The 22928-nt window shown below is 34.7% G+C and overlaps 1 protein-coding gene across 1 annotated transcript in view; it reads left to right on the top strand.

The window, feature by feature from the left end:
• The window catches only part of kalrna (kalirin RhoGEF kinase a), an 81229-nt gene that overhangs the window by 13931 nt on the left and 44370 nt on the right, over positions 1-22928 (top strand). The window contains 18 exon segments of the mRNA XM_016559117.1: positions 781-900; positions 2326-2544; positions 4095-4244; positions 4418-4532; positions 4710-4825; positions 6462-6584; positions 6747-6934; positions 7217-7283; positions 7564-7673; positions 7874-7943; positions 8467-8560; positions 9063-9154; positions 9231-9342; positions 9727-9917; positions 11216-11317; positions 11506-11648; positions 12435-12462; positions 15608-15742. Coding sequence (XP_016414603.1) covers positions 781-900; positions 2326-2544; positions 4095-4244; positions 4418-4532; positions 4710-4825; positions 6462-6584; positions 6747-6934; positions 7217-7283; positions 7564-7673; positions 7874-7943; positions 8467-8560; positions 9063-9154; positions 9231-9342; positions 9727-9917; positions 11216-11317; positions 11506-11648; positions 12435-12462; positions 15608-15742 — 2175 coding nt within the window.

Genomic DNA, 22928 nt, shown 5'->3' with positions numbered 1-22928 from the left:
CGACACACTCTGGAAGCATCGCTCCCCTCACCATTGAGGGTTATTGTGAGCATGGTGCTTTCTTTCAAGCGTTTAATTCTCTCTGAGGAGTTGGATTCCTCGCTCCATGGGCGGTTCTCGTGGTAGTGCTGAGCTGCGCTCCCCTTTTATCAAAGGATTACCTATGAGCACGCTACGCTATTTCAGTGTAATATCATGCAGATGATTCAACCTAACCTTACCCAACACTTAATTCTGTGTGCACTTAATGCATATGAAGAGATAGATGACAGACAGACAGACAGACAGATAGATAGATAGATAGATAGATAGATAGATTAAGTATACTTATTTTGTTGTTGACTAACATACTAAAGCAGATGTAAAGTACTTGATTATAATTCTAGCTGTAGTGTTATTTGATATTACATGTAGACTTAATAATTTAATTTAAATGTACTAAATTGCAACTTCACCATTACAAATGTGTAATTAAAATATATTTAAATACATGACGTACAAGTTTCAATAGAAATGACATTAAAGTATATTTTGATTTACCATAAATGCTTGTCAGCACACATTAACCATATTTCAAAGAAATTAGAATTATGAAATTGCATATAAGGATGTATTTAAGTTCTACTTAAGTGTGTCAAAAGCACTTTAAAGTTCAGCTAAATGCAATTAATATAAATGTAAACTGTAATACATTTTTATTTTATTGCAATTAATACTGCATGCAGTTAAATGTACAAAAACATTTCTGAAGTTGTGTTCATTGTATTGCGTGTTGTTTAGGTTCTGGGTTGGATTCGTAACGGTGAGTCTATGTTGGATGCCAGTATGGTGAACGCAAGTTCACTGTCAGAGGCCGAACAACTACAGAGAGAGCATGAGCAGTTCCAGCTCGCGATAGAGGTAAACACACACACACTCACACACACACACACACACACACACAGGCTCTATCCCTCATTGTCTCTGTTTCTATCTCTGTACATTCTGAACATTTTTGTATAACTTTTATCTGTGAGACATCTATAGTAACATCGCTTCAGCCCTGACCTTTACACAGATGAAATAACTGAAGTTCATTCCCCCACCTCTCTTTCTCTCCACTTCAATCTCTCGTGTTCTTTTTTTAATGGTCATATAAAGGAAAAAGAAAAACAGGAGTAGTTTGATGTGCTATGTAGACACACTCAAACATGCACTAAAAATCCCTCGCCAGTCCAGAACGACCGCTTATGGAGTCTGAAATGTTCAAAAAGCACATTCACATTTACATATCAACATCTATCAACATAAAATGTGTCTGCACAGTCGATAATATCGCATCTCCTCTGCTCTCACTTCACTTTTAGTCAAAAACCTTCCGTCTCTGTGAACTCAGCATTCAGTTTAACACTGAGAGATGTATGGAAGTGATTACTCTCAGAATACTCCAAACAGATCCAGCAGGAATCGTTCATTCATAAAATTTCACACAGGGATCATAACATTCTCCTGAAGGATTTATGACCCACAGAGAGTCTAGAGCTGCTCACGGCTTTTTCTTTTGAGAGCGCTGCGTAAACTTGGCGATACAGGGCCAGATTCTGCCAAATAATATTTACTATCAGCACAGATTTTTTTTTCTTTTGTCCCAGGCAAGCAAAGCAAAGGAATGCATCATGCTTTCTGCTATCAGTCTTTATCTCTCAGTACAGTAGTCATGTCATTTATCACAGGATTTGGCATTGGTCTCTATTTCCTGCTTTGGACGAGGTTCTACCTGCTCAACTCTGCTGGTAAATGACTGTAGCTGACTATTAAAGTTAGATTTATTTTTTCCTTCATCATGACAATGCCAGCAGACAGAACACAGGCCGGCGTTTGACTGTAGAAAACCTAAAGCTGTCAGCGGTGTACTGTAAAAGATGCTCAAATGATCCACTCTAATAGTTGCTCACTTTTAATCATCTGTCTCCTTTAATGCTTGTGATTTAAGAGTTTATTAAATTCAAACGTGTCCTCCTTTTTGCAGAACATGTGGAATTATTGGCGATGTTCAGAATGGAACACCAGCACAGTGCTCCCTACATGCTGCACACTATGTAGCTGCATACTGTGTAATAGTCTATTATGAATTGTTAACTTAAAAATAAAACCCTTGCTATGTGCACTGCGTTAAGCTAACTGAGACTTGTTATAGCACTTGCATATCATTGCTCTCTTGTTGATTTTGATTGCTTCCATTGTCCTCATTTGGATAAAAGCGTCTGCTAAATGACTTAATGTAATGTACCCTCCAAGCTAAGGTATATTTAACATGCTGTTCTCTCTTTTTTTCTCTCCCTGCAGTCTCTGTTTCATGCTAACTCTCTTCAGAAGACCCATCAGAGCGCACTGCAGGTGCAGCAGAAGGCCGAGATCATGTTACAGGCCGGACACTTCGACCCTGAGGCCATCCGCAGCTGTGCTGAGAAGGTGGCAGTACACTGGCAGCAGCTCATGCTGAAGATGGAGGACAGACTCAAGCTGGTTAACGCCTCTGTAGCCTTCTACAAGACATCCGAACAGGTGCTGAGAAACACCCAACAGTCCACTTCACCATATGACTGTTTCAACCCTAGAAGACTTACTACAAGACGGTCAAGTGTCCCAAGACTAGTTTCAATGGCACATTACCAATGTGAAAAAAGTGTGCTTAATTGTTGAATGTGCACTTGTAGTGTACAGTGTAAAAAAAAAATGCCAGTAATTTACAGGATTAAAGAGTATTATTTTACAATAAATTACTGTAGTCAGAAATTGACTATGAAATCAGTGCATGCTGGGTCATTTTCTTACAACTGTGAATGAACAGCAGGATGATGCTAACATCACAGTAACTTACTGCTCTTGTTTTACTGTGAATTCACATTATAAAGTGGTCTTTAACACTGTGAGAAATGCAGTCGTTTACTGCTGTAATTGTTTTGAAGTCACCATAATAGTGGTTAGTGATTAGCATTTGTTTGGGATCTTGGACCTTGTATATCCATATTCAAAATTCTGATCGGAAGTGTGACAAATGAAAACATTTGTCAAAATGACGACAAGCTAGAATATGAAATAAGCTCATTGCCTGACTTTAAGTTAGTCAAACTATTTGTAGCATGAACGTGAAGATTTTATTCAAGCATGAAGATTAATCAATAATTTATTTCATATTCATAACTGTTTGTGGATGGATCTTTCACAATAGTGAGGCATCTGCTGGGAAACGTCGTGGCATCAATACTCGGCATACAAAATACTACAATTCAACAAATAAAAACATAAACCAACATTACAAAATAAACTAAGAACACAAACTGCTAAAAGTTAACCAAAAACAATTTCAATGGCACAAATAAAACCAACAAGAATAAAAAAAAATTTAAAAATAAACTCTATTCATGCTGCATTGCATGCTGGGTGCCTTCATCGTACATCTGCAGTGTAGAAACACAGTATGATGCTGTTTATTCATTTTTAACAGTGCACTTCAAACTAAATGCATACTAAAACACATGTAAAGTACTTTATTATATTTTTAACTGTAGCATATTATTTTGATATTATATTTAAACTTAATATATTTAACGTACTAAATTGCAACTTCATCATTATCATTACATGAGATGTAATAACAAATATATTTAAAAATACATGGCATACTAGTTAAGTTGCATTAGATTATGTTAGCTTACCTAACCATATTCGAAAGACAATGTAATTATAAAATTACAGAATACAGAATAAGTCCTACTAAAGTGGGTCCAAAAAGCATTTCAACAAAGTTAAAATTATTTCATTTATTATACATTTTAACTATAATGCGTTTTGATTTAATTGTAAATAACATGCAATTAAATGCCCGAAACTTTAATTTCAGTTTGCACTTAAATATAAAGGAGAAGAACTTTTCATACTAAGTACTAAGTATGCTGAAGTGTACTTCTATTCACAAGGGCTGGTGGCAGTTTTGAATGAAGAGAAAATGATTATTTATATCCATGATATCTGACCAGCTAGTGACACGGCAGTGACAGCTAGCTCCCGAGCCCTGCGTCATGCTAAATGTCACACGAATGGCTTATTCACAGGTGTGCAGCGTGCTGGAGAGTCTGGAGCAGGAGTACCGCAGAGACGAGGACTGGTGTGGAGCTCATGATAAACTGGGGTCTTCAGCAGAGACGGATCATGTGCTGCCGCTCATCAGCAAACACCTGGAGCAGAAAGAGGCTTTTCTCAAGGTCACCACTGAACAGCGACCTCTCTATCAGTATCAGTCAGCCCAGATGAAGTTACCAACAGTCACAAACGGGTCTCCTGCATCTTAGAGAGGAGCAGACACAATATTTGGGCATAATTTGGTGTGCATGTGAGGGTCTGTTTTTGGATCTGTAAAGTCTGCCGTGTTTTTCAGGCGTGTACTCTGGCCAGGCGAAATGCTGAGGTGTTTCTGAAATACATCCATCGGAATAACGTCAGCACTCAGGGATCATCCAGCAACACGCGCGGCCCTCAGCAGCAGGTCAAAGGTCAGAGCTTCAAAGCTATCAGAATCTGATAACTGTGTGTCCATCTTTTCATATTTTCAGCATTTCTTAGCTTCTCTCTCACAAAACATGCTTCGTTTATCCAGTCATTCATTCATTCATGTTAAGCATTTGTCGTGTGTGTGTGTGTGTGTGTGTGTTTGTGTGGTGTTTGAACAGTCATCCTGAATGAACTGCTACAGAGGGAAAACAGAGTTCTGCATTTCTGGACCATGAAGAAGCGGCGTTTGGATCAGTGTCAGCAGTATGTGGTGTTTGAACGCAGCACCAAACAGGTGAAAACACTGAGCCACACTTCTGTTTGTGTGTGTGCGTGTGTGTGTGTGTGTGTGTGTGTTGTTGTTGTTGTTTGTGTTGTATTTGTATTTTATGATGTAAGGATGCTCATGAAAGAGACAGAATTTTCAGTAGAAAGCTGGCAATGTAAAGCAGTTCTGCAAACCCTGTCTGAATAAGTGTATGTTTCATAATAAATAGGACTGTCCATCAGTTAACAATTCTATCACTGACAGTCCACAACAATTCATTCTGGAACAGTGTATATATACTTGGGGGTCTTGTACAGAAAGCACATTCTTGTATTCTGTCTGCAATCATTTTTAATAATTGGTCACATGTGTTAGACAGCATAGTACGGAGCTGTTTTTCTTTGACTTGTACAATGAATGCTCTGTTTTTAAGACTGTGAGACGCAAAGTGACACACTGTGTCAAATGAAGTAGTTCAGTTTTAGGTCTTGAGACCTCTGCTTTCTTTTTTGTTTTGTTGTGCTCCATCTAGCAGTTAGTTCATGTCGACTTTAATATGCTGTTTTATATTTTATATTATATTTCACTCTTGAAATATTAAGTTGCTTTAATTTAGCATTTTTTATGATTAGTGTACCAAATTATCACATTAAATTGATAGCCTTAAAAATGATGGTGAATATCGATTTGATTACTTATTTTTGTTTTCCCATTTAAAATATTTAAATAAGATTATTTATATATTTTAATATAATTATTTAGCTTCTTAAGGTATTTCAATATATATATTTTTTAATCTTAAGATTTATTAAAAAAGAAAATAATAATTGAACAACCCATACAGCATTTCAAAATATACACAAAAAAATGGCCAAAAATATATTTGCTAAAATATGTTCAAAAATAAATTTTGGCCTTTTTAAATTCCATGTATGTATGTATGTATGTATGTATGTATGTATTTATTTATTTATTTATTTTTTTGGGGGGGGGGGGTATTTTGAAAATATATTCTAAAAATATAAATATATTAAAAACATATAAAACATATGTTTTGCGCTATATATTTCAAAGCAAGAAAATAGCTTTGCATGTGTCACATTTGAAGAAAAACTTTGTTGTCTGTAAAACGTATGAACATATAACACATTTGAATTAAATTCAAACTACTGCTACTCTGAGATTGGAAATGTATTTTCTTGCCCCTGAAATACATTTTGTAATATATTTTGGTATACAGTATGAGTGTTGAAACTAAAAATATTTTCTATTTCAAAAATGTATTTCATTGAACTATATATTGATCACTTATTTATTCTTTTATTTATTTATTCATTCATACATTCATTCATTTACTTTGCCATATGGGAAATTAGGTTAGATTGGTATGTGTTTGTTTTTAAGGAAATTTTAATATTTGTACGCTGATGTTTTTAATCTTACCACCTTCCCCATTCACACTACAGAGCTGTCCGAGTTTACTCATAACTCAATTATATATATGTGTGTGTGTGTGTGTGTGTGTGTGTGTGTGTGTGTGTGCTGGCAGATGTAGTACTATTACATTGCATTCGGATCATTAGTTCACACATTCACTTTGTTAAGAGTATTAGAATATTCTATATTGGGTCTTTGTGTGTGAGTCTGTCTGTCTCTGTGTCAGGCGTTAGAGTGGATCGAGGAGGCAGGAGAGGTGTATCTCGCCTCTCACACGTCCCCAGGAGACTCGGTGGAGAAAACTCAGGAACTGCTGAGAGAATATGAAGAATTCCGCGTCTCTGCCAAGGTACAGAGGCACAAACACTTCCCCTCACCTCTTCCTCTTGCTTTTCATGTTCGTCTCTAATGTGTGACACATGCTGCCACTTGAACTCTTCGGACAAGTCATTCTTTTGAGCGTAATGAACAAACTGCACGCTCACACACATAATGTCCATGTGTGCCACAGCAAACAAAGGAGAAAGTGAAGATGTTGATCCAGCTGGCAGATAATTTTGTGGAGAAAGGGCACACGCACGTCACCGAGCTGAAGAAGTGGGTGACAGCAGTGGACAAGCGCTACAGAGATTTCTCCCTGCGTATGAGCAAATACCGCTGCAGTCTGGAGAACACGCTGGGCATCAGCTCTGAGGTACTGCACCTAGCCAAAAATTATTATCATTATGTAGATCATTTTACATAATAATAATAATAATAATAACTATTAAAAAAATGGCTAAAACCATTTAAAACCAGTTGATTTAGCAAAAACCAGCTGATTCAATTAAAAAAAACAGCTAAAATCCAGTTAAACCCAGCTAAAACCAGGTCATTTAGCAAAAACCAGTTCACACACACACACACACACATCACACACACACACATCACAGTTTCAGACTGAATACTCTTATAATCGACCGCTGCTTTGTACTGTTGCAGGTTTATTATAGCAGAGCTGTTACAGACAGAAAAGGCTTATGTGAGGGACTTACACGAATGTTTAGAGGTAAGTGTTTCACTTTTATTAATAATAATAATACATCCTGATTCTTACATTTAAACACTTTTGCTACTCTACCTTTAAGTCTTCTGTATTTCTGTCTATATGTACACCAAACTCCATTATTTCAGAAGAAATACATGTTTGCCATGATATGACCTGTGTAAGATGCTGAAGGTCTTTACTGTACATGTACTGTACATTGAGATATTGCATGCCATTAATAGCAGACAGTAATTTCCTACTATATGTCTACTCACTTCTCTTCGTGTGATGTATTTATTAGACGTATTTGTGGGAGATGACCAACGGCGTAGAGGAAATCCCTCCAGGAATCGCCAACAAAGAGCACATCATCTTTGGAAACATCCAGGAGATTTACGACTTCCATAATAAGTGAGTTTCTCTCATTTAATCAACTATTAATGAATGAATGCTTTTTATCAGAATACGCACTGTCTTCTTGTTTTTGCAGATGATAGAGTTGGCTAATATGCTTTCCAATTAAAATTATACATATGCAAATTGTGTATCGCTTGTGTTATGGAAATGCAGTGATTAGGACTCATTTGCATGTTGTTTTGTGTGTGTTATAGTATATTCGTGAAAGAGCTGATCAATTATGAGCAGTTACCCGAGGATGTGGGCCATTGCTTTGTTACATGGGTGAGTGTTTCTAAAGCACCTGCATGTCATTACATTTGCTCAGGAAACGATTTATGTTGTTGTGCACCTAACATCTCATACAATTTATGTGTTTTTTTTAAACAAACAATTGAGAAAAACATTGTTTTATAGTAACACTTTATTTTACAGTGTCCATGTTATATGTACCTACTATAATAATAGCAGTTAATTATACATAATTACAAGCAACTAACCCTAAACCCTATTTATTCAGAATTTAATTTTATTTTATTTTATTTTATTTTATTTTATTTTATTTTATTTTATTTTATTTTATTTTATTTTATTTTATTTTATTTTATTTTATTTTTGCTCATATGCATAAACTATTAGGACATACTTAAGACATTCAGATCCAGCTAACTGATTTTTTTTTATAGCAAGAATTATGACAATCAATAAACGCTGCGAATATTATATGGAAGCTCTTTCTGTTTTCCTTTGATATGTTAATTAAATTAATTAATTTTGGTAAATTAAAGCTTATGTGCTTGTGTTTCAGGCTGATAAGTTTAATATTTACGTGACATACTGCAAAAACAAACCAGATTCCAGTCAGCTCATCCTAGAGCATGCTGGGAGTTTTTTTGACGTAAGTACAGATGAGTTTTCTCAATCAATAATTTAATAACTCTGAATATATTTTGTCTTATTTTATATCTTCAGCAAATTGCCCACATGTTTTAAAATATTATTGAACTAAAGTAAATGTAGCTGAAATGAAATTACTCATCAGAGCACAATGAAGTGGTCAGTAGATGGAGTCAGTGAGTCTCTGACCCTGAGCATGTCACTGTATTCAGCTGGTCAGTGAAATTAAATGAAATATACTTTATTGTCTCAGAAGGGGAAATTTGTAATAGACTCATTAGCTAGCATATTCATTAGCTAGCACAAACCCAATTAACACGAGTGTCCCACATGAGATATTTATCTATATGCACTCCTAAATACTTGTATGGTTGCACCTGTGTAATTTCTTGATTGTGAACAAATACAGGCATATGATCTCCAATACCCTTAGGATCAAAAATGATTTCCTCTGTTTTCTCACACCAATCAACAATTGAGTTAATCCCAGAATGATAAATAGAAGAGTCTTGTTTTTTCAGCAGACTTAAAATTACTCTATATCATCATACCTCATCAAACCTGTGCAGAGAATCACCAAATACCAGCTGCTGCTCAAGGTATCGTGTGTTTTTAAGAAGGTCAGATGCTGTGTAGTGTGTACAGTACAGTACAGTACAGTGTGTGTGCTTACAGGAGCTGCTGTCCTGCTGTGAAGAAGGTAAAGGTGAAATTAAGGACGGGCTGGAGGTCATGTTGAGTGTGCCAAAGAGAGCCAACGACGCCATGCACGTCAGCATGCTTGAGGGTACAACACCACCGAACACACACACGCACACACACACACACACACAAACAAACAAACACACACGCACAAGTTTGGGCTTCCTTAAGTCATTAGATCACGATAAGTGAACCTACACTCGTTCAAAATCATCCCATAATGGTCTAGAGCAGGTGTGTTGAGCTGCATCAGTGTGTGTGATGTGTGTTTTATCCTGTGAACAGCTGCTGATCGTGGATGGTGTGCAGCTGCGCTCCAGTCCTGCTCAGGTGATGGATGGGATTCAGAAGTTTCACACGCACACACAAACACACACACACACACACACACACACACACACACACTTATGAGTCTTTTCCACTGATCCGCTTAACCTTCAACCTCTGGCGTGATGTTTTCTTCCGTCAGGTTTTGATGAGAATCTGGATGTTCAGGGTGAACTCATCCTGCAGGACACCTTCCAGGTGTGGGACCCCAAATCTCTGATCCGTAAGGGACGAGACCGCCACCTCTTCCTCTTCGAGATCTCCCTCGTCTTCAGCAAAGAAATCAAAGACTCAGCGGGACGATCCAAATACATCTACAAGAACAAACTACTGGTATTTAGTTATATCACTCAGTCTACACACACACACACACACACACACACACACACACACACAATGTCACTGCATTTTCATTGCATCTCACGTACATTCATCACATACACTACCATTCAAAAGTTTGGGTTTTGTAAGATTTTTGAATGTTAAGAAGTTGTTAAGATAATAGAGAGAAGTATGTTATACTCACAAAGGCTGCATTTACCTGATCAAAAATGCAGTAAATACAGTAAGATTGTGAAATTTTGCTACAATTTAAAATAAGTTTTCTATGTGAATATTTAATTAATGGTTGAGATAGTGAAAATTTAATAGAAAGGGATTTATTTATTTGAAATATAGACCTTTTGTAATTATACATGTCAATTTTAATCAAATTTAATCACATTGTTGCTGAATAAAAGTATTAATTTCTTTACAAAATAAAAGTCCACAAAATGTTCGAGACATTTGGTATTCTGTCTTTTATTGCATATTGTTGTTGAAAATATGTAAAATATGTATGTCACTAAGGTAAAGTTATCCAATATGGATGAGGTTTTGTAAAAAAAAATGGCCCAGATTTATTTGTAAGTTTTAAAGGCATTGTTTAAAATTGGTTGAAAACTAAAAACAAACCTCTACATGCCATAGTCCTTCAAAACTGCTAAATTTATAATTCATGAAATAATAATAAAACTGTCATGAAGCGAGTAACATTATATCTGTATAATGTGTGGCTATTTCTTAAAAAAAAAAAACTTCTGCCTTAATTAAAATTTATATTATGATTTAAATTCTAAATATAATAAATATAAAAAAGCATATAATATAGTTATTTCTCAAATAAATGAATGAATAAATTAATTAATATTGATTATAATTAATAATGGGAGGGTCAGACATGAACACAGTTATGTCTGAATTCTGTTTTACCGCATTGTGCAACTCTGTTAAGTGTCTCCACACATACCTGGAAGCAGCCCGTGCAGGTGTGTGGACCAGATGGGGCGTTTGTCACCCCTCTCTCTGTGCTCAGTATGCCTGTGAACAGATCCAGATGTGCCTTTGCTTTTTTCTCTGGTCATCTGGAATTGTCTCACAAACACATTTTAAGACTCTGCTTAGGATTTTACTGAGGAAATGCTTTCAATTTTGTCAGACAAATTTATTAGAGTTCCGCTTTCAGTAAAGTTCACTCTTAGGTTATCTCAGTCTTAAATACTCCATACTCTTATGCCATTAAATACATTTCCATGCATACTGAATTCATTTTAATATCTGTGTGTGATGTTCTGATTTTTCTGCATTTGCAGACTTCTGAATTGGGGGTGACAGAACATGTGGAAGGAGACCCGTGTAAATTTGCCCTGTGGGTGGGACGCACACCCTCATCCGACAACAAGACTGTCCTGAAGGTACATTACATCATTTTATTATTAATAAATTACTTTTATTAGAGTGGTACGTATTCATAAGCATGTTCCAGTCAGTGAAATTGCATGTGAGCAAAGATTTTCATTAACATGTCCTGCTTTTTTCATGATTGTTGTGTCGTCCTGTTGGAATCTTCTGTTTGTAATGTGCATGACTGTGTCTGTGTCAGGCATCCAGTATTGAGGTGAAGCAAGAATGGATTAAAAACATCCGAGAGGTCATTCAGGAGAGAATCATTCACCTGAAGGGGGCGCTAAAGGAACCGATCCATGCTCCCAAAACCCCAGCCAAACCCCGCAACAACAGCAAGAGGTCAGACACACACACTATTCCAGTCCTAAAAATGAAACGCTGAATTAATTCATAATGCAATAATAATCTCAGCTCTCAAAATGCTGCTGCAGTTGTAAACGTTGCTATTTGTAGATTCTGCTTTGTTTGTTGCGATCAAATCATTTGTATGTCTCTTTGGATGCAAGCATCTGCTAAATGGCTAAATGTAAATCTGTAGAAAGAATGAGACAAAACACTACATTCATGAATATTCATACCCATTTATGCATGACAATGCAGGAGGCTTATGTTCATGTATAAACATTTCCCATCGTGTCTCTCCTCATGCAAGCTCAATTCGCTTGTTAAAATGTGACCATATGGGAATAAGGATTTGCCAAAACTTCAAATAGTTATGAAGGCAATGAGATTGTGTTGGTGTACATAGAAAAAGTCTTAGATCTTTGAGTTCAGCTCATGAAAAATGGGGGCAAAAACAAAAGTGTTGCGTTTATAATTTTGTTCAGTGTAGTTCCGTTTTAGTAGTTCATGTAAACATCACCAAAGAGTAGTGTGCTAGTATGCAGATCCGAAGCATATCTTTCCAGACCCAAACTCCAGACTCCACCCCCTGAAGGGTCAGGTGATCAGTGATTGACAGGTGTATGTCACACAGGGTTTCCCTGCTTTAGTTATGGAGCAGGGGCTGTCATGCTCCAGCACAGAGGATGAGCACAGCGGTCGTGAGCAGTAAACAGATGTTAAACAGTCATGTTCAGCCATGAAAAGCCTCTTCAAACTGTGTGCTGGATTCAGCCCTCATAGGAGCTATGAGGCGCCCTATCAAATCAAAGTAAGACACAGTGAACACATGTCCTCCAAACAGCACGTGTTTGTGCTGGTGTTTTCAGGCACTTTCATAATAGCTTGTTGTGTTTTATGAGTTGTGCGTGTTTGTGTTGTGAGGTTTGTTCGTTTTGGTGATGACCACATCACTGTGACTTGCTTTTGCTCAGAGGAGAACATGTCTTTGAGTGAGTGTGGTCCAACTCTTGACTCTGTTTGGAGGAGTATCATTTCCTTCTCCAGTTTCCTCTGAGAGCAGAAGATCCTGGTAGGATCTGAATATACTCTGTGTAGTGCACTTACTCTGTTTGAATTCTACACAACTAAATGTTGACTGTTCTCTGGGTTTTTGTGTTGTTTTGTAAAAGAGGAAGCAGCAGAATATATTAATGCCTTAATAGTGTATGTGTGACATAGATTGACTTTATAATGAGCCAGTGGAGTCTCCGAATGCAGTAAATTGTTTTGGGTTGGATCATGATGGCTGACTACTTGAATAATCATCCAGCAACCAACAGATTGTTTATTATGGTTGACAAATGAGTTTAGCTAGATTTTTTTCTTCTTTTGTATACTGGTTTTCTTCTGTCCGCATGCTAAAACCCTCTTATCCTCTTAAACTCTCCTAGGCCACACAGTAAATTTGGAACGGATATTTTTTTTGTCCTTCATTAAAATGTTTCCTCACTTCAAAACTTGGTGACTGAAAAAAATAAATAAAAAGAATAAATAATTTGAAAGGTTTAACACCTTGGCTGTTCACTGTCAAAATTAACTTACCATTGGGAATGAATAAGTAAGAGCCTAACACAGAGCAATTTTTAATGTGTTGTATAATATACTGTATATATACAACAAATGATGCTGAAATCTAAAATCCCAAAAGAAGTGCATAATTTTATTATTTCTACTTAAAGGAAATTGGTGTTATTTCATTAAAAAAAGAAAAAGAAAGGGTTTGGTTACACCAAAAGGGTCTGCCAAGTAGGGCTGTGCGATTAATCGAAATCGTCATAAAATCACGATTTGAGCTTGCGCGATTTCTAAATCGCTTTATAGCATGATTTTCCACGCCCCCGACCTCCCGCAGTATGCTATCCGAACCAATCTGAATGCAGCACGAGAACAGAACAGACCGGGCGGGCATACAAACGTAACGCCAGGTCCACACACTCCGTCTGTGGTGCATATAAAATTGATCAAAGAAATCGCGATAGGTTTTTTTTGTCCATATCGCACAGCCCTACTGCCAAGGGTCTTGCCCAACTGCCAAGTGCAATTATTTAAAAACTTGGGGTAAATAAGATAAAAAAATTAACACAAGCATCCAAAGAACAGCCTAAGAGGGTTAAAGTGCTAGTTGTGATAATTATTTTTAAGGCACTCTACGTTTTTTAAATAAATAATGTAATAATATAAGTTCAAAGTAATAGTTTTTAGTCAGATAACATAAAGACAAGACCCCTCCACGCCCTTTTCCCAATCAAACAGCTAGAACGACGTTTCTGTGTGTCTGTGTGTCTGTGTGTCTGTGTTTCTGTGTGTCTGTGTGTCTGTGTGTCTGTGTTTCTGTGTGTCTGTGTGTCTGTGTGTCCGTGTGTCCGCGAGTGCGTCTGTGTCTGTGAAATTAGAGTTTCCTTCATTCACTCACAACAGCTCAGGGTCTGTTTATTACTGTACGTTGTGGAAATCACATTCATTATACTTCATAATGATGCTTTTATTCGAACAGCTCAGTGCTGAATGCATGTCACAAGACCATCATACAGCATTAGATATTTCTTGCTGGATTCATCTGAAGATAAAACCGTATTCAGATTTTTCATTAAAATATGCAGTTTTCCCCCTTTGGCTAAAGAATTATTTTAAAAGCAAATGTGAGTTGTGACAGATGTCTTTGATTTAAATCACTCGCATCAGCAAGAGTCACACAGTCATTCTTACATTGAGATAGAAACCATGTGCTATTGGTTTCAAGGTATTCACATACTAACTGTTCATGTCAGATTAGTTTGTACGGTATGTACTTCTGTATGTGACGACCTGAACAGGGTGCAGGATTGTTTTGCACGCAAATGTATGGCTCGTTTTCCACCGAGCAGTAGAGTACAGTGCGGTACGCAATTATTTCCATTTCCTTTCTCAGAAGATGTGAATGGTGCCAAAATAGCGAACTGTACCACTTTGTTGGGACCCTTCCGTTGGGGTACCTAGCACAGTAGTCCGGTACCTAAAGGGTGGAGCTAGACTCACTGCAGAACTTTGATTGGTTGACAGAGAATCGTCACTTGCGCGTACTACAAGGGGAGTGACAACACAAGGGTTGCTGCTCATACGTGTTGGGCTTGTTTACATCAGAATGTGCAAACACAAAAAATATAACAGTGTAGTTTAGAATGTAATATTTTCACTCCCTTACACACAATATCATGCATTCTTCTTCGCACAAGAATGACGTCGATCGCTACTTTCCGGCAGACACCACGCCTATCGAGTGAGGGTACTGTTGACGATGGAAATGCAAGCCGGATCAGGGTGTTCAGTCCCGAATCGCACTGTACTGTACCGTACCACTCGGTGGAAACAAGGCTTTAAATGTTTCCGAAAGTTGTCGTCACAATGGTTAAAGTACACCCAATATGAAAAATCAACAAAATCAAAAAATCAACTAAACCATTATACTTGCAATAATTATTGCAGAAAGCACAAACTTTATACTCAAAATGAGCCTTAAATGCAATGCGTAAAATTAATGTATACACTAAAGTCATAGTTTGTGAACTTCAAGACATTTAATAGAATTAGAAAATGATTTAAAAAATTTAATAAAGTTAGTTTATTTATTTATTTATTCACACACGTGAGACACAACCAAAGGTGTTCACTAATGAGAAGAGCAGCATTACTGAGCCTTTAACCTCTACTGAACGCTGAACTCAGCCAATCAGAGACGCTTCAGAAAGAGAGACGGAGGGAGGGAGGGAGAAGAGAGAGAGAGAGAGAAAGCAAGGGCAGATATAGTCGTGGAAAGAGGACAGATAAGTCGTCATGCCAAAGTGGATGAGTTTTAAACTTTTCAAAGAGAGCAGTCGTGTAAGTGAGCTTCATCTGATCGTTTCTATTTCTTGCTTGACTCTATAATCCAAGTGTAGTATAATGGTCTCTATGTGTGTGTGTGTGTGTGTGTGTGTGTGAGAGAGACAGAGGATATTAGGACTTTACTGACAGAATGTATGAGCCGGTTTTCTGTGATCACACTGGTGTGGAGACAAGTTAAGCACTCTGCTGTAAGACTGAAAACTGTTTTTTGCATGTGTTATTTCCTGTTATTTGTTGTAAGTTGTAATAATTTAAAATGCTACAAGTGAAATGAGTTTTACTAAAGCACAGCAGCTGTCTCTCAGATGGTAGTTATTATAATGTGTGTGTGTGTGTGTGTCCATTTACATGTTAAACTGAGGTTGATATCAGTGGCATGAAGTGGATTATTAACACAGTCGACTCACACTGACAAACACACCCTCTTTTTTTACTATCATGTTTAAAGTGATAGTTCACCCAGAAATGAAAATTATGTCATTATTTACTCTCCCTCATGTCTTTCCCAACACATTTGAAACCATTTGGGTTTCTGTAGAGCGCAAAAGGAGATGTTTTGAAGAATGTTCCTGATGATCTTTTCCAAAAATGGAAAAAGCAGACAGTAGGCAGGAACAGACGATTAGTAATACAACAAATTTGTCTGAGGAACAAACTGAAATTTCAGCCTTTATTTCATGAAAATCTCAGCCGTAGCTTTCAAATATTAATCACGTTAAATGCATTCAAATATCTGTACAAAATCTGTGTATTTGTAAATATATTTCAAAATAATCGGCAAGAAATATGTTTGCTAAAATATGTTTCAAAATATATTTATGTAAATTATTAATATTTTTATTAAAAACATTTAATATATTGTATATACATTTTGTCCTCCATAAATTTCACTCCAAGAAAATGCATTGACATATGTAACATTTGAACAAAAACTAACATGAACTTGTCACATTTGAAGAAAATCAGCAAGAAACGTACCTTAGAATGTTATAAAAAGACAATATTACACTATATTAAAAATTTAAATATTATTATTATGTCGTTATTAATCTAGTTTTGATCTCTAGTAGGCTATTACATTTAGCCTAAATGTTAAAGTTACTGTAAGATTGGAAATGTATTTTCTTGATGCATTTTGAAAAATATTTTGGTATATGAAGATTGAAACTAAATATATTTTCAGTTTCAAAAATATTTTCAATGAGCTTCACTGTTTACAACACATATTTAGCATATATTTAAAATATATTTCGTATGTATGTATTTATTTATTTATTTGCTTGCTGTATGGGATATGATTGGTTCTCTCATGTCTTATAACATAAAATGATGATGTATGTGGATATCTTCTATTTATGAGTTCTGGATATCACTGGGTCTGATATTTGTGTCGCTTCACAAGGAATCATTTGCGATTGTGATATTGTAAATGGAGATGAAACTCGATGGAAAGCAGTGTTCGGACAGCTTAGATGATTGTCTGTTGTATCTGCTGTGTTGTCTGTTTTGCACCTGTATGTGTCGAAGTGGCTCGTCTGCCTGCGATCCTCAGCGTGAGAACACACAGGCTCTTAATACTGTTTAGAGAGTGATAAAGCCCTGCAATCTGCGAGACCTTTCACATCAAGCCCATGTGACCTTTATGTCCTTTCTGACGCGTGATCTTCTCCTTCTGAGACCCCAAATCACCTAGCAACCCACCTTTCCTCTCGATCGCTACGGAGACCTGATACTTTGCCAAGCAGATGGTGCGGACGAGGAAGCAGACTGAACACATCTGCTGAACACCGACCAGAACTAGATGCTCAGTGACATTTAAAAACAAAAAAAACTCCCTACATAAAGCTTGTTGCATGTGCTTAGTAAAGTCCAGTGCTTAACTTGTTTCCACCACCAGAAAATAAAATTAAAAAAAAAAAAGGTAATTGTGCTTTTTTTTTGTAATTCTGAGATATTTTCTTGCAATTCCGATTTTATATCCCAAATTCTGAAAGTCTGAATTGAATATAAACTCGTCATTGCAAGAAAAAGTATTGTGAGATAAAAAGTCGCAATTACCTTTTTACAGACTTCCATATTTAACAGTAGAGTTTCATTCAATGCCATTTAATTTCTGTAAAGTCTTCATTCAGACAGTTTAAAACTTTCTGAAATATCTCTGTAGAAAGATCTCTGTATCTCTGAGAAATATACTTTCAGAACCCAGAACAGTGAAATAGCAGTGTAGTAGCAGTTCTTTTATTTAATTTAATTTTATTTTATTTTATTCTTTTTTTAAATTATTTTTATTTTATTTTATATTATATTATTTTCCCATTTTTTATTATATTACTTCCTTTTCTTTATTTACTTTTCTTTTTCTTTTTTCTTTTCTTTTCCTTTCTTTTCTTTTCATGTTTTATTTTATTTTATTTTATTTTATTATTTATATTTCTATTTTATATTATTTTTCCCATTTTTTAATTTTATTACTTCATTTTCTTTATTTAATTGTACTTTTGTTTTTTCTTTTCCTTTCTTTTCTTTCCATGTTTTCCTTTCTTTTCTTTTCTTTTCTTTTCTTTTCATGTTTTCTTTTCTTTTCTTTTCTTCTATTATTTCTATTTTATTTTATATTATTTTTCCCATTATTTATTTTATTACTTCCTTTTCTTTATTTACTTTTATTTTAGTTTTTTCTTTTCCTTTCTTTTCTTTTCATGTTTTCTTTTCTTTTCTTATTTCTATTTCTATTTTATATTCTTTCCCATTTTTTATTACTTCCTTTTCTTTATTTACTTTTATTTTAGTTTTTTCTTTTCCTTTCTTTTCTTTTCATGTTTTCTTTTCTTTTCATTTATTATTTCTATTTCTATTGTATATTATTTTTCCCATTTTTTATTTTATTACTTCATTTTCTTTATTTAATTTAATTTTTGTTTTTTCTTTTCCTTTCTTTTCTTTTCTTTTCGTGTTTTCTTTTCTTTTCTTTTATTATTTCTATTTTATTTTATATTATTTTTCCCATTATTTATTTTATTACTTCCTTTTCGTTATTTACTTTTATTTTAGTTTTCTCTTTTCCTTTCTTTTCTTTTCATGTTTTCTTTTCTTTTCTTTTATTATTTCTATTTATATTTCTATTTTATATTCTTTCCCATTTTTTATTACTTCCTTTTCTTTATTTACTTTTATTTGAGTTTTTTCTTTTCCTTTCCTTTATTTTATTTTATTTTATTTTATTTTATTTTCATGTTTCTTTTCTTTTCTTTTATTATTTCTATTTCTATTTTATATTATTTTCCCCGTTTTTTAATTTAATTTTTTCCTTTTTTTCATTTAATTTAGTTTTTGTTTTTCTTTTCCTTTCTTTTCTTTTCTTTTCTTTTCTTTTCATATTTTCTTTTCTTTTCTTTTCTTTTTCTTTTTCTTTTCTTTTATTTTATTATTTCTATTACATTTTATATTATTTTCCCCATTTTTTATTTTATTACTTTCTTTTCTTTATTTTATTTAATTTTAGTTTTTCTTTTCCTTTCTTTTCTTTTCTTTTCATATTTTATTTTATTCTCTTTTATATTTCTATTTTATTTTATATTATTTTTCCCATTTTTTATTTTATTACTTCCTTTTCTTTTCTTTATTTAATTTAATTTTTGTTTTTTATTTTCCTGTCTTTTCTGTTCTTTTCATATTTTCTTTTCTTTTCTTTTCTTTTCTTTTCTTTTGTTATTTCTATTTTATTTTATATTATTTTTCCCATTTTTTATTTTATTACTTCCTTTTCTTTACTTGATTTTATTTTTGTTTTTTCTTTTCCTTTTCTGTTCTTTTCATGTTATTTTATTATTTTTTACATTATTTCATTATTTTATTTTATATTATTTACTTGTCTGTTCAGGTTGATTTTCCTTTCATCTTTTAACATCCACCCGATTTAAATAAGTTAGCATTAATAAATAGGTAAAGCATTTTATGTATGTCTTAGTTTAAGTCTTTGCAGTACAGCCCTACTAAAATCGCTTTTTGAATGAATCGTCTTAAATTGTGGTTAGGATCACTGTTCTGGACTGTTCTTATTGCACTGACTCTGCTGTCTAGTTCTGTAATCTTCACACAGTCTGGAGGAAAATGAACTTTTAATTAAACATTGACCAATGACCTGCTGTGACTCTGAGAACTGTCATCTGGGAACATTTTGGACTTGTACTCTTTCTGCTGGTTTGGGTCTGAGCGCTGGCTTTGGATTGTGTTGAGCGTGTTTGTGTGGTGTGGTGTGTTGTTGAGTAATATCTATCAGCAGGAGTTGAGTTTGATTAAACAGCACCTGCTCTCTCTCGTTCTCATTCAGCAGGCTGCCTTGTGATGTCGGCATGACGTCATGTCCTAGTTTTTAATTTGTCTTGTGAAAGTTTGTGGACCTGACTGGTTTATTGTTGACACAGGTGTCCTAACAAAGCAATCACAGCTCTAGTTCATCACATGAGCATGGTTTTCATGATGCTTTGTATGATGTGTTTGTTTAAATGACACTTGTTATAATAATGCTCTATATACGGTTTTATTTATCTGCTTGATTTAATTATACTTTCTTCACAATATGACTATGAAATTTCACAGCGCTCTCAAGCTAAATAGGATTAGTTTAGTTATGTTTTGCTTCTCTTATAAGAAGTGAATCATGTATTATTTTACATGTTCTACTCTACTGTACTCTACTCTTTTGGCTGTTCTGTCTGTTCTGTCCTAACCCCTAACCCTGTTACATAAGTCAGGAGTCTGTCATTACATAACCAGCACAGTCTCACAGCGCATTCATCAAGAGCGGCCTCAGTTATTACGCTTGTATAATTATTCACCTGTAATCATATGGTTCATAGTTCATACTAGTGACTTGTCAGAAAGTGGCACTTCTAATCAATATAAGTAATATAACATGATCAATAATTAGACACACATAATAGTTTGGAGTCTTAACAGTCTCTGCATATCATGTAAATAAATGAATGTCAGTCGGTCCATCCAGAACAAAAAGTACTTGATTTGATTTGGACTCATTTCTGACCATCTAGTTATAGTTAACTAAAACCATAAAAAATCAATTTCTAAATATACTGAAATAAAACATAACTATAAATATATATTTCAGCTAGCTTCCCTGCTCATTCTCATTTAATTTAACAATGTACTAAAATTACTAAAACTAAAAAAAAAAAAAAAATATATATATATACATTTTTAAAAATAAAAATATTAACAAAAACACACAATAAAATAACTAAATCTTTACCTAAAATTAAAATAGAATATATAAACAAAAAGCAGAATATTAATTAAAACTGATATATCAGAGATACTAAAATAACACTTACTGACTGATCTGTCGTGAAAATCTGAATTTTATTTTGTGTTGTATTTTATTCAAAGGTTGCTCATGAGACCTAATAGACTTCTCAATTCAGTTTAGTTTAATTTTGTTTCATATGTTTCTCCTAAAACATAAAATAGACACAAATGAGACAACTGGTGATGATTGGGTTCATACTCAGATCCTGTGATTGCAGGAAAATCTGAGTATGTTGGCAAATCTGAATGCAAAAACCAGGAGGTGTTTGAATAGAAAACAATTGAAGTAATAAAATCAAACCGATTTTATTTCCATATACTGATGAAACTCTAAATGAGTCCTCTTTCATTTTGACTCCCATTTGCTCTTCTTCTTTATTATGGGTGTCTTTAAAAAAGTATGAAATCTTCATTAAATACACACACTTTTATCTTTTGGTCTCTTCTAAATAATGCTGTTTTCCTGACTGTGTTGAGCTCTGTTGGGTGTGGAGCTGCAGATCCCAGTAGGACAGTCTTCACTAGGAGCTTTGATTGCTTCTGCTGTGAAGACACGCGTCTCTGAAGCTTTCTGTGGTTAATGGAGGGAACAGGGACACTGACAGGAAATGCAAATGTTAGTCTGATGCATCAAACGACTGCACGCTACATCTCAGTGAGATTCCAGGAGTTTGTGTGTGTTTGTCCCAGTGACGGCTTTTGGATCTTTTCTTTCTGAGAGTGCAGGTTATTTGTCAGGAAGGCTGTGTGGTTTTTGGTTATTGAAGAGCTCTTCTTCATTTGCTGGATCACTCGTGTGTTAATGCATGTGATGTTTGTGCCTCCGTCTGTTTGCCCGAGTCTTTGAGCAGACGATCCTCTGCTGATGCTTTATTAGGAGTGTTTGCTAAGTTTTTAAAAGACCACTAAAGCTAAGCCTTACACTTCGTCTTACAACATTTCTTGGAGCATTTGTGCTACAGACATGATTTATACCTCAGCTTATTGAGGTGCTTATCACATGTAAGAACATGTTTTCGTCAGAAAAATGTCAAATATCTGTCTGTCTGTCTGTCTATCTTACTGTCTGTATGTCTGTCTGTCTGTCTGTCTATCTATCTTACTGTCTGTCTGTCTGTCTGTCTGTCTATCTATCTATCTTACTGTCTGTCTGTCTGTCTGTCTATCTATCTATCTATCTTATTGTCTGTCTGTCTGTCTGTCTATCTATTCTTTTTTCTCTCTGTGTCTGTCTGTCTGTCTGTCTGTCTGTCTGTCTGTCTGTCTGTCTGTCTGTCGTCTGTCTGTCTGTCTAGACTCAGCAAAAAGAAAAAAGGAGGGTTTTGACTAAAAACATTTAGTCAAAGAAAACTACAGCCCAATAGGCAGTTTCTAGTTTCACCTCTAACCGTATATGTAATACTTTTTACAGCTGTCATGATTTCCATTTTAAACACCTACAGTATGATGTTGAAACACATGGGCTCTCCAAAAACAATAATGCACATGTGAGCCATGTTTTCAGATCAGTCTTTTTATGCTGTTAATATTTGAGAGCTTGGGGAGCTGTAAAACTGATAACAGATGTACAGTCTGACCAGAGTTCAGGTTCTATAGTGTATGCAGCAGCCTTAATGTCCCCAAACACACTGGTTTCCTCTTCAGTCATTACTGAAATGCCACATCTGATCAGGAATCAGTTTCCCGTCTGTGAAGAGTCCTTACTCTAACAGATGAAGACTTCCTCCTTCATATCTCTCTTATCTCTCTGTTTTTCTAATTTTGGGAAAATGCACTAAATGCTCTTTTTATTTGAGTGTGTTGTAACACACTATGCCAGTATTGAGACATTGTTTTTATAATATGATGTTGTATATTATATTGTTTACATTGTATTTGATTTGTGTTTACATGTAGCTAAATACATATAAACCTAAAGGTTTGCAAAAAATATATATATAATAATAAATAAAATTAAATTAAATTAAAATTAAATTAAATTAAATATAAAATTAAATATAAAATTAAATTAAATTAAATATAAACCTAAAGTTTTGCAAAAAAATAAAT

Source organism: Sinocyclocheilus rhinocerous, unplaced genomic scaffold (genome assembly GCF_001515625.1).
Source record: "Sinocyclocheilus rhinocerous isolate Xijiao unplaced genomic scaffold, SAMN03320098_v1.1 scaffold887, whole genome shotgun sequence".
NCBI lineage: Eukaryota > Metazoa > Chordata > Actinopteri > Cypriniformes > Cyprinidae > Sinocyclocheilus > Sinocyclocheilus rhinocerous.
This window is presented reverse-complemented; position numbering and strand designations above follow the sequence as displayed.